General features: G+C 46.2%; 1 protein-coding gene across 2 annotated transcripts in view; it reads left to right on the top strand.

The window, feature by feature from the left end:
* The first annotated feature begins 306 nt into the window (after positions 1–306).
* The window catches only part of LOC140736205 (deoxynucleoside triphosphate triphosphohydrolase SAMHD1-like), a 34,154-nt gene continuing 19,866 nt past the window's right edge, over positions 307–14,594 (top strand). For both annotated transcript variants that reach the window (XR_012100904.1, XM_073062114.1), the window contains exons 1-8: positions 307–452; positions 2,848–2,963; positions 3,324–3,394; positions 6,324–6,476; positions 9,923–10,023; positions 11,195–11,303; positions 13,608–13,699; positions 14,092–14,207. Coding sequence is in view for 1 of the 2 variants with exons in the window: in XM_073062114.1 (XP_072918215.1) it covers positions 325–452; positions 2,848–2,963; positions 3,324–3,394; positions 6,324–6,476; positions 9,923–10,023; positions 11,195–11,303; positions 13,608–13,699; positions 14,092–14,207 (886 nt within the window). In the remaining variant the exon portion in view is untranslated. The remainder of the gene's footprint in view (positions 453–2,847; positions 2,964–3,323; positions 3,395–6,323; positions 6,477–9,922; positions 10,024–11,194; positions 11,304–13,607; positions 13,700–14,091; positions 14,208–14,594) is intronic.

Below are 14,594 nucleotides of genomic sequence, written 5' to 3'. Positions count from 1 at the left end.
CCTTCATCAACTTTCCTGGTAACTTCCTCAACAAAATCTACAAGATTGGTTAGAAATGACCCTCCATGCACAAAGCCACGTTGAGTATTCCCAATCAGTCCCTTTCTATTCAATTACTTGTACATCCAGTTCCTTAGAATAGCTTCCAATAACTTTCCCACTACAGATGTTAGGCTCACTGGTTTATTTAGGGGAATAAAACACAATATACAATTGGTCAGGCATTGTCTTTGACAGAGGGATAGAAAGCTGCCTTGTGATGTGAGCTGAGACCTTTCAATTCCCCCACAGGTGTTTAACGACCCGATCCACGGCCACATTGAGATGCACCCACTGCTCGTCCGCATCATAGACACGCCACAGTTCCAGCGTCTCCGCTTCATTAAGCAGCTCGGGGGGGCATACTTTGTGTATCCCGGGGCCTCCCACAACAGATTCGAGCACTCCATCGGGTAAGGACTCAGGGAGATTCCAGCACCCCATCGGGTAAGGACTCGGGAGATTTGAGCACCCATCGGGTAAGGACTCAGGAGATTTGAGCACCCCATCGGGTAAGGACTGGGGAGATTCGAGCACCCCATCAGGTAAGGACTCGGGAGATTTGAGCACCCATCGGGTAAGGGGAGATTTGAGCACCCCATCAGGTAAGGACTCGGGAGATTTGAGCACCCCATCAGGTAAGGACTCGGGAGATTTGAGCACCCCATCAGGTAAGGACTGGGGAGATTCGAGCACCCATCGGGTAAGGGGAGATTTGAGCACCCCATCAGGTAAGGACTCGGGAGATTTGAGCACCCATCGGGTAAGGGGAGATTTGAGCACCCCATCAGGTAAGGACTCGGGAGATTTGAGCACCCCATCAGGTAAGGACTCGGGAGATTTGAGCACCCCATCAGGTAAGGACTCGGGAGATTTGAGCACCCCATCAGGTAAGGACTGGGGAGATTCGAGCACCCATCAGGTAAGGACTGGGGAGATTCGAGCACCCATCGGGTAAGGATTTGGAGAGATTCAAGCACCCCATCGGGTAAGGACTCAGGAGATTTGAGCACCCATCGGGTAAGGATTTGGAGAGATTCGAGCACACATCGGGTAAGGACTCGGGAGATTTGAGCACCCATCGGGTAAGGACTCAGGAGATTCGAGCACCCATCGGGTAAGGACTCGGGAGATTTGAGCACCCATCGGGTAAGGATTTGGAGAGATTCGAGAACACATCTGGTAAGGACTCGGGAGATCTGAGCACCCCATCAAGTAAGGACTCGGAGAGATTCGAGCACCCATTCGGGTAAGGATTTGGAGAGATTTGAACACCCATCGGGTAAGGATTTGGAGAGATTCAAGCACCCCATCGGGTAAGGACTCAGGAGATTTGAGCACCCCATCGGGTAAGAACTCAGGGAGATTCGAGTACCCCATCACGTAAGGACTCGGAGAGATTCGAGCACCCATTCGGGTAAGGATTTGGAGAGATTTGAACACCCATCAGGTAAGGAAAATACAGGAAGTTAGCTTGGTCAGTTGATGAGTTGTCACACATAGGTGTTCCATCTAAAGCAAAGTGCGTCACTAGGTGATTCCTGAAGGGGGAGGGATGAATTAAAGAGCTGGAAGTTCCCACCTATCACCTTGTGGTTCTCTCTCCCTTCCCCCCACCTTTTAAATCTGTTCCTCAGCTTTTCTGTTCCCTAGTCCTGCCGATGATTTTTGGTCCGAAGCGTCGACTGTACATTTTTCCGTAGATGCTGCCTGGCCTAATGAGTTCCTCCAGCATTTTGTGCGTGTTGCTTGGATTTCCAGCATCTACAGGTTTTCTCTTGTTTGAGGGTAGCCGGGAAGCTCCAACCCCGGTAAGATAGCGGACGTGCCTACGCCAGCAGTTGAAGCCAGTTCTGGCGGGCTGGGCAGATAAGATCAATTACAAGATCCAACGGCCAAGAAGGCGGTGCTGCAACGCCTCATGGAGAGCGAAGGGCACGACACGGGCAAAAGGCGACACGGCTATCCATCCACCGCAGCTGAGAAAGTCTCCAGTCGTAACGATTTTTCATACCATTGGACCAGGATTATTGAGGCCAAGAGAGTGGAACTGTCCCAGGGCAATGGCTCTTTTACTGTAAAACTGTTCCCAAACAGGTTACATCATCGTCAGAAGCAATGGACAACTAACAGATCCGTGAAATGCTCTAACAGAACTCTGAAGTAATATGATGTGAATTCCTTGTTTGTGATGTTGACTGTGTGAGAATGCATTCTCTGTCAGGCAGACAGTGACCCGTATTACTGAGTGGGACGGAGGCCACGGGACAGTGTGAAGCAAAGTGGTGATCACCAGGTAAAATGCAGAACTGAGATCGGAGCAGAGAAGGCGAGACTGAACCAAGCTGTGTGTCGACACTGTGTTTATGAACATCCCCCTTTCAATGGACCTCTAACCTGGAGAGAATTGAAGCTGGTTCTCATTAATGTCCCTCCCTTAACCACTTCCTCTGACAGTTTATGCCATCTATCAACTACATTCTTAGTGAGGAAGACTGCCACTCAGATTTCTATTAAAGCTCCCCCCTCTCACCTTAAACCCATGCCTCAAGACAATGTATTTACCCTGCCTGTGCCCCTCCTGGTTTATACACCTCTATAAGATCACCCTTATTCTTCTTTCCTCCCATGAGTAAAGTCCCAACCTGTTCAACATCTCACCATAATCATTGGTATTAGTAAACAGCAGAGACTATGACAAGACAATTATTAGCATCTATACTTGTATCAAGTATGGACATTTAGGGTAAATGGTATTTGAAAGCAGTTTGTGTGTCTGTATTTGATGGCTGTCTCTTTGCCCTGCAGTGTGGCTCATCTGGCAGGAGAACTGGTGAAAGTCCTGGCTAGGCGCCAACCGGAACTTCAGGTTAACCATCGGGATATCCTGTGTGTTCAGATGGCTGGACTCTGCCATGATCTAGGTGAGGGGGCAGCTGTGTAGAGGCCGATGTACCTCGCAGGTGAAGGCACTACAGGAGCATGGGAGCAGTTGGTGGGACAGCAACCTCCCTTTTACAGTTTTGCAAAGTTTGGGCTATTTGTTGACTTCAGAGATCGGGCTCAGTGCAAAGAGGGATGTCTCGGAGAAAGACTTCAAACCCAGCTCGTGGTCTCCAGGGAGTGACGGTGCAGGTCACAGTAATCGAGGCAGTGATTTGCTGGAGGTGTATTGCTCTTTCGGGGTGACCTTATGCTGATGAGATTTTAATCCTGAGTCCTTCTCTGTCCCTTCTGGTCAATTAAGAGTCTTTCCACTGTAACACTGATGTTTCATTTCCCAGGTCATGCACCATTTTCACACTTGTTTGATGGACAATTTATCTCCGAAATGCGGAAAGATGTGAAATGGAAGGTAACTCTCTCCGTATGCTTTGAGTAACGGTGTGTATTAGCAGAGATGAGGCAGTGGGTTAGGTGCCAGAATCCCATCAATGCAAACCTTGTTTTTAGGGAGATTCACTCAGAGTGGAGCAGCAGATTTCCAGTGAAGGGAATGTCACAACGACTCTTCTACCACTTCTGGGGTACCACACAATGGTTTCTGGATTTACAAAGGATGGTCCAAAGCATTATTAATGCTTTTTGAGAGAGTGATTTAGATGCATATCATATTTTTACTGAGTTAAGTATTGTATGTAATTAGTTTTGCTATAACAAGTGTATGGACATTGGAAAAAAATGTTGAATTTCCCCATGGGGATGAATAAAGTATCTATCTATCTATCAAAGAAACAAATCTGTGGGGGAAAAATGCGTTGTTAATGAGAGAGGTCAGAGGAGAATGGCCAGATTGGTTCTTGCTGACAGGAAGGCATCAGTAACTCAAATAGCCACACTACAGAAGAGCATCTCTGAATGCACAGGATGTCAAACCTTAAAGTAGATGGGTTAAAAGAGCAAAACACCACAAACATACACTGAATGGCCACATAATTAAGTATCTAATAAAGTGGTCACTGAGTGTATATCCGCGTCCCATGCATTCTGAGTGAGATGTCTCAACCCAGCTTCCAACGGGTATGGCTCAGTGATATAGAACTGCTTGTGCCATGTGGAAGAAATGGTAACATGAAGGTTGGTTACATGGCAAGAAATCCAAAGGTTCACAGTGGTAGGCCAATTTGAAGTGGATCAGATCTGGGACAGAAAGTCATGGTCATGATGCTCAGAGCCTGGTCCATTTGTGACTCTGGAGTTGCAGCCATGTTGTTGTCTATTGCCCTCTGGAGCAGTCAGCCTTAGTCTTGGCCGTCCCTGAAGCAGACAGCTGTGGTTAGAGGTGGTGTTTACCATCTGTTTCTGGAATAAGATCTGGGCAATAAGATGGTTTTCTTGAACGTGGGGTGACAGCTGGACTGTGTGGTGAAGGAGGCATTTCACACACCCGCCTTCATCATTCAGGGATTTGAATATAGCCGTTGGACATAATGTTGCTGTTGTACAACATGTTGGTGAGGCCATATTGGGAATGTTGTGTTCAGTTTTCGTCAACCTGGACTCAGAATAAATGCCTCTAAGATTACAAGGATGTCACTGTGACTTGAGAGATTGAGAGAGGCTGAGCAGATTGGGACTTTATTGATTAAAGGACAGGCGAAAAGGGGCTGATCATACAGAGGTGTATAAGATCATGGTCACATAGTTAGGGTGAATTGAAGAACTAGACGGCATGGATTTAAAGTGACAGGACAGAGGTTTCATAGAAACTTGGGCAACTGATTTTTACACAAAGAGAGGTATGTATGTACAATGAGCTGATAGAGAAAGTGGTTGAGGAAGGAACAATTTAATAAATTCCAAAAGATAGTTGTACATGTAGATGGATGGGACAGGTTTAGAAGGTTATGGGCCAAATGCTGACAAATGGGAATTGCTATAATGGCCATCTTGGTCAGCATGGAGCAGTTGGGCCGAAGATCCTGTTTTAATCATGTACAAACAAGCTGGAGGAACTCAGCAGGTCGGGCAGCATCCGTGAAAACAGTCAACGTTTTGGGCTGAGACCCTTCATCGGGACTAAAGAAAGAGGGGGCAGAGGCCATATAAAGAGGGTGGGGAGAAGGTGGAAAAACAATCAGAGGAAAGATCAAGGGGTGGGGGAGGGGAAGCAGGGAGGGGATAGGCAGGAGAGATGAAGAAGGAATCTAAGGGTAGTAGAAGCACTTTGGGTAGTAGAAGAAGGCAGAGTCATGAGAGGTGATAGGCAGCTAGAAGAGGAGACAGAGTGAAGGTGGGATGGGGGAAGGGAGAGGGAGGGAATTACCGGAAGTTGGAGAATTCGATGTTCATACCAAGGGGCTGGAGACTACCCAGATGGTTTATGAGGTGTTGCTCCTCCAACCTGAGTTTGGCCTCATCATGGCAATAGAGGAGGCCATGTATGGACATATCCGAATGGGAATGTGAAGGAGAGTTGAAGTGGGTGGCAACCGGGAGATCCAGTCTGTTGTGGCGGACGGAGCGGAGGTGCTCGACAAAGTGGCCCCCCAATATGCGTCGGGTCTTGCCGATGTAGGGGAGGCCACACCGGGAGCACCAGATACAATAGATTACCCCAACAGACTCACAAGTGAAGTGTTGCCTCACCTGGAAGGACTGTTTGGGGTCCTGAATAGTGGTAAGAGAGGAGGTGTAGGGAAGGTGTAGCACTTACGCTTGCAAGAATATCGAATTCTCCAACTTCTGGTAATTCCCTCCCTCTCCCTTCCCCCATCCCACTTTCACTCTGCTTCCTCTTCTAGCTGCCTTTCACCTCTCTCATGATTCTGCCTTTTTCTACTACCCATAGTGCTTTCCCCTTACATTCCTTCTTCACCTCTCCTGCCTATCCCCTCCCTGCTTCCCCTCCCCCACCCCTTGATCTTTCCTCAGATTGGTTTTTCACCTGGCACCTTCCACCCTCCCCCCACCTTCTTTATAGGGTCCCTGCCCCCTCCTTCTTCAGTCCTGACAACGGGTCTCTGCCCGAAACGTTGACTGCTCGTTTCCACGGATGCTGCCTGACCTGCTGAGTTCCTCCAGCTTGTTTGTACGTGTTGATTTGACCACAACATCTGGAGTGTACTTTGTGGCCGGTTTTCATGTTGTGTGACAGTGACATGACAAAAATTTATATCGATATGAACATGAGCTGCTGGCATTGTGTGGTGTGACATCAACTTGCTGTCCATGGGCGTTAATGCAGTAAACTAGACCACTGCTCCAGTTAAAATTGTTAATTTTAATATGTCATTTGCATAAAATGATGACTCACTCTTTCCTCTGATGTGTTGTTGCTTCAGCACGAGGATGCTTCTATTATGCTGTTCGAACACATGATTTTCTCTAATAATTTGGACCTGCAAAGCTATGGTCTGGTGTTGCCTGTTGATGTGGATTTTATAAAGGAACTGATCTATGGTCCAGAAAGAGACGATGCTTCTGAGGGCTCAGAGGTAAGTGACACTGTTGAACTATGGAATTGGAGTATAAGCTGGAAATTTTACTTTGGTTTATGTACACCCAAACAAAAGAGAGCTAAATAATTAAATTAATGTTTTTGCCCCCTGATCACTACTATTCATTTGCATGATGTGGCTGTCACTGCCGTCGTTGGACTTGTCCAGTATTAGTAGACCTGGAATTGAGGAAGCAGTGATGAGTCAGTCTCAGACATAAGTGTGGAGCCATTGGCTAGAGGACCAGAGAGGAGGTTCTGGTGGTGAGAATGTGGTTCCGGGTTGTATATTCCTTCTCAAGGACATTTGAAACAAGTCAAAAGCATTCTTATGGGGAAGGGTGAACATCCAGAGATCATGTCCGATATCAGCATAAATAACATAGGCAGGAGGGGTGACAAGGTCCTGTGGGGAGAGTTCAAGGGTTTATGTGCTAATTTAAAGGAGAGCTTCTACATGGGGGTGATTTCAGGATTGCTGCCAGTACCACGTGCAGGTGAGGACAGAAATAGGAAGATAATGTGGTTTAACACATGGCTAAGAAGATGGTGTAGGAGGGAGGGCTTCATATTTCTGGATCATTGGGCTCTCTTGAGGGGAAGGTGAGAGTTGTATAGAGAGGCGAGTTTGCACCTGTACTGGAGGGGGAAGAATATCCTTTTTTGAAGCAACACACACAAAATGCTGGTGGAACACAGCAGGCCAGGCAGCATCTATGGGAAGAAATACAGTCGACGATTCGGGCCGAGACCCTTCATCAGGACTAACTAAAAGAAGAGATAGTGAGAGATTTGAGAGGGGGAGGGGGAGATCCAAAATGATAGGAGAGACAGGAGGGGGAGGGATGAATCTAAGAGCTGGAAAGTTGATTGGCAAAAGGGATACACAGCTGGTGAAGGGAAAGGTTCATGGGACAGGAGGCCTAGGGAGAAAGAAAGGGGGAGGGGAGCTCCGGGGGAGATGGAGAGCAGGAAAGGAGTGATTGTGAGAGGGACAGAGAGAGAAAAGAAGAAAAAAAGGGAAAATAATTAAGTAAGTAAATAAATAGATAGACAGATAAATAAATAAGGGATTGGGTAAGAAGGGGAGGGGGGCATTAATAGAAGTTAGAGAAATCAATGTTCATGCCATCAGGTTGGAGAATAGACAATAGAGGAGGCCATGAATAGACATATCAGAATGGGAATGGGACGTAGAATTAAAATGTGTGGCCACTAGGAGATCCTGCTTTCTCTGGAGGACAGCATAGGTGTTCAGTGAAACGGTCTCCCAGTCTGTGTCGTGTCTCACCAATATACAGAAGGCAACACCGGGAGCACCGGATGCAGTATACCACACCAAAAAAGACTACAATAGCGCCCCCCCCCCCCCCTTATCAGCGGGTTTTTGAAACATAGAAAATAGTTTCAGGAGTAGGCCATTTGGCCCTTTGAGCCTGCACTGCCATTCAGTATGATCATGGCTGATCATTCAACTCAGAACCCTGTACCTGCCTTCTCTCCATACCCCCGACCCCTTTAGCCACAAGGTTAGGATTTATAGTAAGGTTGGAATTGGTGCGGAGGCAGTGGAGAGCAGAGTGTTCAGAAGGAGTGAGGTTGGAATTGGAACAAGGTGTGGTGAAGTTGAGACAGTTGATGTCCCGTCGGCAGTTAGAAAAAGACTACAACAGCACCCTCCTTTTTTGAAGGTTTGCTAGTGCTGCTCTGGGGAGTTTAAACTAAAGTCGCAGGGGAATGGGAACCAGAGTGCCAGGGCAGCTAGTGGATGGGCTGCAGGGAATGAAGATGTTAAGCCTACATACAAACATGGGAAAGAGAACATTGAACATGGTGAGACTTGACTTGAATAAGGGAACAACATCCACAACCCTCCAATCCTCCGGAACCTCTCCCGTCCTCATTGATGATGTAAAGATCATTGCCAGAGGCTCAGCAATCTCCTCCCTCGCTTCCCACAGTAGCCTGGGGTACATCCCGTCTGGTCCCGGTGACTTATCCAACTTGATGCTTTCCAAAAGCTCCAGCACATTCTCTTTCTTAATATCTACTTTTCAGTTAATATCCAGCTTTTCAGTCCACTGCAAGTCATCCCTACAATCGCCAAGATCCTTTTCAACAGTGACATCAACAGTGTGGATGATAATGTGGGAAAAATTATCATGATATTTGCAGATGACATAGTGGATAGTGAAGACGGCTATCAAGGCTTCCAGTAATTCTCTGAACTCAAAGGAGATTGTTATCAGAAGCACGTTCATTCTCCTGGCATTCAGGACGAGTTAGTGAAATGGATTTTACATAGACTTCATAGGTGAATCCTGGGAGTATTTTGTAAATGATTGCCTCTCTAACCGGAGGCCCATGATGAGTGTGACACAGGGATCGGCACTGGATCCATTGATGCCTGTCATCTAAATAAATGGTCTGGATGATAAGATGGAAAACTGGATCAGCAAATCCGTGGATGACATCGTAATTGGGGGTTTAGTGCATAGCAAGGACGTCTGTCGAAACTTGCACTAGGATCTGGAAAATGTGCTGAAAAATGGCAGATGGAATTTAGTGCAAATAAGTGTTAGTGCACTTTGGGAGAACAAATCAAAGTAGTACTTATCCCCCCTCCCATCTATAATAAAACACACTCCAGGGCTCCCTCCCCCCTATAGGGGTGTTGTATATGAAGGGCCCAAAGCTTTGTTGAGGATTCCTACCACCCATCCCACTATCTCTTTGAACCCCTCTGTCAGGAAGGTGGCACAGGAGCATCAGGACTCGGACTACCAGCCTGGTAACAGCTTCTTCCCTCAGGCTGTGAGACTGATGAATACCTGCCACCAATGAGATCTCGTCACACCGACAGCAAGACGTTTACTGTTTATCTGTGCTGCACACTACATAGACTTCAGATTATATTTTATTAATTTACTCGTGGTAATATTTTGTTTTATGTGGTGTGTGAGGTATATGATCTGTGAGTGCACCATGGTCTGGAGGAAGATGATCTCATTTGGTTGTAAATATATAGTCAGATGACAACAAACTTTAACTTGAAATTGAAAGGGAGGCTGGAGACTTTAATCCTGGTGTGGGTCAATGGGACGAGGCCGAATAACAGTTTGGCACTGGCTAGATGGGCTGAAGTGCCTGCCTCTGTGCGGTAGTGCTCTCTGATTCCATGACTCCTTGGTAAGTACAGAGTAGGTTCCGTTAAGGACTTCACCCGCACCCCCATCTCCACTCACAGTTCGCCCCTTTGGTTCCTGTTGCTGATCTGTTGGGCGAGGTGCTACCTCTCATCTTGGGCCAGTACGGTTTGGTTTTCCCACTGGGGTTGCACTCGGTCTGTGTGATGTGGAGGGAATGAGGGAGAGCCTGAGTGGTGGATCCATCTTCACTCCCCGTGTGCTGCTCATCACTAACTCTGCTATCTAATCTCCCCAGTGGCCGTACAAGGGTCGTTCTCAGGAGAAAAGCTTTCTGTATGAAATCGTTGCCAATAAGCGAACTGGGATTGATGTCGATAAGTGGGATTACTTTGCCAGGTATGTAGGCCTCTCTGTAGTCTTCATCAACTGCCTTTGAGTGTTACATCATCTCTGACTTTTCTCAGTGTGAGCTTATCAGGAACATGGCTTAGTTAATTTGGACCAGGCTTAATTATTAATTGAAAATCAGAAATGGCCAAGTTCAGTCCTGCCAAAGAGTTTCAGCCCGCAACATCGACTGTATTCTTTTTCAGAGATGCTGCCTGGCCTACTGAGTTCCTTCAACATTTTGTGTGTGTTACCCAGATTTTGTGTGTGTGTGTGTTACCCAGATTTTGTGTGTGTGTGTGTGTGTGTGTGTGTGTGTGTGTGTGTGTGTGTGTGTGTGTGTGTGTGTGTGTGTGTGTGTGTGTGTGAGAGAGTGTGTGAGAGTGTGTGGGAGTGAGAGTGTGTGGGAGTGAGAGTGTGTGTGTGTGTGTGTGAGTGAGAGAGAGAGTGTGCGAGAGTGAGAGTGAGAGTGTGTGAGAGTGAGAGTGTGTGGGAGTGAGAGTGTGTGGGAGTGAGAGTGTGTGGGAGTGAGAGTGTGTGGGAGTGAGAGTGTGTGTGTGTGTGTGTGTGTGTGTGTGTGTTACACCCACCATTACTTCTTCAGAAAACTGAAGTTATTCAACCTGTTCCCCACTGATCCTCACAGATTTTTGTTGATGCACCATGGCATCCTGACTGGATCACAGTTTGATACGGAAATGCTCTGTCTGAGACTGCATGGAATTGCAGAGACAGCTCCGGCCAACATCAAACCCGCTTCCTCATCATGGACTCTGTCTGCAGCTACAGCCCCTCACCCCGGAGATTCTCTCATCTTCTCCTTCCGTTGAGCAGAATATGGAAAAGTTTGAGACCGTACCACCATGTTCAGACAGCTTCATTCTACTGTTATTACACTGTTGAAAAGTCCTGTTGAATGATAATGAACTCTTGATCTCTCAATCTACCTTGTTGCAGCCCTCCCACATTATTTGTCTGCCTGCACTTTCTCTGTAACTGTAGCACTATATTTTGCCTTCTCTTATTGCTTTTCCTTTTCTCCTACTTTGACAAAGTTGTCTTTTAGGATAATCTGATTGGATGGCAAGTGAAACAAAGCTTTTCACTGTACATGTCACAATAAACCAGTTACCAAAGAAATGACAGTGGCTGCTATTAATGTGTTTTCATGTCTCTGAAGGGACAGTTACCATCTTGGAATCCGGAACAACTTTGACTATCAACGCATCCTGAAGTATGCTCGAGTCTGTGAAGTTGACAAAATGAAGGTCATATGCTTTCGAGATAAGGTGATGAATGTTTTGAGAAGCAGCAGGGTCTCTTTAACTTTGGTTTGAAAATTCTTGGCTTATCCAGCCTGAACTCATTGTAATGGTTGTATATTGTGAGTCAGAAATATTATCTCAAAGGTTGTTATACTAACATCACGGAGAAGTACACACAAAAGATTCTACACATACTGGAAATCCAGAGTATCACCAACAAAGTGCTAGAGAAATCAGGCAGCTTCAACAGAGGGAAAAAAAGAATGAATGTTTTGGGCTGAGACCCTACATCAAGACCAGAAAGGAAATTAGAAGGAGCTGTGGGGGGGGGGGGGGGGGGGCAAGGGGAAGAGTACAAGCTGGAAGGTGATAGGTGAAGTCAGGTGGGGGGAAGGTAGGTGAGTGGGGACAGGGGGATAGAGTGAGCAGCTGGGAACTAATAGGTGGAAAAGGTAATAGGCTGAAAAAGACATCTGATAGGAGAGGAGAGTGGAACATGGAGAAAGGGAATGAAGAGGAGCACCAGAAAGAGGTTTTGAAGACAGAATATAATACTAATGGTAACACTCTTGGCAGTGTGGAGGATCTGAGAGATCATGGGTTCTGTATCAATGGGACATTCAAAGCTGCTGCACAAGTTGACAGCGTTGTTAAGAAGGTGTATGGTATTCATCAGCCATGGGATTGAGTTCAAGATTCATGAGGTAATGTTAGAGTTATATAAGACCTTGGTCAGACTCCACTTGGAGTACTGTTTTCAGTTCTGGTCACCTCACTACAGAAAGGATAAGGATACTATAGAAAGAGTACAGAGGAGATTCACAAGGATGGTGCCTGGATTGGAAGGCATAGCTTATGAGAATAGTTTGAGTGAACTTGACCTTTTCTCCTTGGAGCGACAGAGGATGTGAGGTGACCTGATACAGGTGTATAAGATGATAAGAGGCATTGATCGTATGGATAGCCAGAGGCTTATTCCCGGGGCTGAAATGGCTAGTATGAGGGGGCATAGTTTTAAGGTGCATGGAAATAGGTTCCGAGGGGATGTCAGGGGTAGCTTTTTCTCACAGAGTCGTGGGTGCATGGCATGCACTGCCAGCAGTAATGGTGTAAACGGACACAATAGTGTCTTTTAAGAGCCTCTTAGGTAGGTACGTGGAGCTTAGAAAAATAGAAGGCAATGCGCTAGGGAAAATCTAAGCAATTTCTAGAGTAGGTTGCATTGTCGGCATAACATTGTGGGCCGAAGGGCCTGTAACGTGCTGTAGATTTCTATGTTTCTATGTGATAACTGGCTGTGCAGAGCTGAACAGTCAAAGAACAGCTGAGATCACAATGGGGGATCAGTGAGAATGGGTCTCATTGAACTACAGTAGAAGAGAAGATTTAAACTTTAAGGTAGCCATAACTAGTACAGGGTTAATGGTTCTATTCTTAGCAGTGAGGAGGAACAGAGAGATCTTTGAATCCACATTCATAGCCCTCAAAGTTGCTGTACTAGTTGATAGGATTATTAGGAAGGAATATGGTTTGTTGGTCTTCAGTAGTTGTGGGATTGAGTTCCAGAGCCACGAGGTAATGGTTTTCTCCTAGAATGAAGGAGGATGAGAGATGACTTGATAGAAGTATATAAGATGATAAGAGGCATAGGGAGAGTGGACAGTCAGAGACTTTTTACCACAGCAGAAATGGATAATACAAGGGGGCATAATTTTAAGGTGATTGTAGTGAAATATAGTTGGGTGTCAGAGGTAGGCTTGGCTTACTGGGAGAGTGGTGGGTGGGTGGACTGCTCTGTCAGGGGTTGTGTTCGAGACAGATACATTATGGATATTTATGGTACTCTTAGATAGGCACAGATGGAAGGAAAACGGAGGGTTATGTAGGAGGGAAGTGTTGGATTGAGTGTGGAGTAGTTTCAATGGTTGGCACTGTGGTGTAATGGTCTATGTTCTCACTCTTTCAGAACTTGCTGATCATTTAGAAATTCATCTGCAGATATAAAAACAATTTAAAGTTAAACATGGAAAATTAAGCAAAATGGGGAGGAGGGCCACAAATAACAGAAGTACAGAGGTTTAAGAGTGGTGTTGGGACATCGGTCAGTTTACAGGAATGGCTGTTGGTTAATAATTTGAGATTAAAATCCCTCAATGAATGGGGTTATGTGATAGAGCAGAGATATTGGCATCTGTCTGATCTGCTGACTGGGATAAAAGTATCATCATGATATCAGTGACTAACTTGCATGTTGATACTCAATGCCTGGGGTCTATTCCTGACACACACAGGGTGAAGTGATCTCTCATTTTCCATCTTGTTCTACAGGTAGCTGGCGACTTGTACAACATGTTTTACACACGTAACACCTTGCATCGCAGGGCCTATCAGCACAAAGTGGTCAACATCATTGAGAGCATGTGAGTATTCCTGCAGTGTGGCTGGTACGGTGCTTTCACTCATTTTACACCCTTGTGTCCACCCACTCATCTTCTCCCAGCCCTTGTGCTGGTGAATGGCACTGGCTTGTGTGAAAGGCACTGTGACCACATGGGTCAACCTATGGCTACTAACTGGCAGATAATTTGGTCACACCCTTTACTAACCAGAACGTGGAGTGTTTGTTGCAGTGTTCACTCGGGTGTTGCTGATGAGTGGTGAATCTGAACACATGTTTCCTTACCCTTCCTCTCTCGTAGCCCAAGTAAGCTGAGGCCATTCCCACATCCATTTTTTGTGTTTGCTGTCAACATCAGAAGGAGGCTGTGTGGACAACAGTACTGACACGATTCTCAACATGTTCATCCATTAGGATCACAGAAGCAATGGTGTTGGCAGATCCACACATCCAGATCAGCGGCTCGGGTGGGGAGCAGTATAGAATGTCAACAGCCATTGATGACATGGAGGCTTACACCAAACTCACAGGTGAGTACTTTTGTCCTTAAGTTTCACCAGAATTTACTCTTTAATCATCAATGTTCACTTCACAGGACAAGGCCATCCAGCTATTGCTACCTATTTCTGAGTGTCCACCAATAAATCCCACTGCCCTAGTCTTTCCCCTGTTGCCCGCCATTCTTTTGCTGCTTATTTGAAGATCAAGTTGTTTTGCAGGTTTTTCTGGGCAAACTTGTCCTCTCTATAGGCTGCTGCATTTTGTTATAAAATAGCACCCCGTATTCTATCTGGGTAATCTACATCCTGGCACATGAACATGGAATTCTCAAACTCCCAGTAACTGCTCCCCCTCTGTCCTTTTTCCTGTTTATTCTTCCCTTTATTCAGACTGAAGGCAGCGACTGCTGAAACAGT

This window comes from Hemitrygon akajei, chromosome 11, assembly GCF_048418815.1.
Source record: "Hemitrygon akajei chromosome 11, sHemAka1.3, whole genome shotgun sequence".
NCBI classification, from domain to species: domain Eukaryota; kingdom Metazoa; phylum Chordata; class Chondrichthyes; order Myliobatiformes; family Dasyatidae; genus Hemitrygon; species Hemitrygon akajei.
This window is presented reverse-complemented; position numbering and strand designations above follow the sequence as displayed.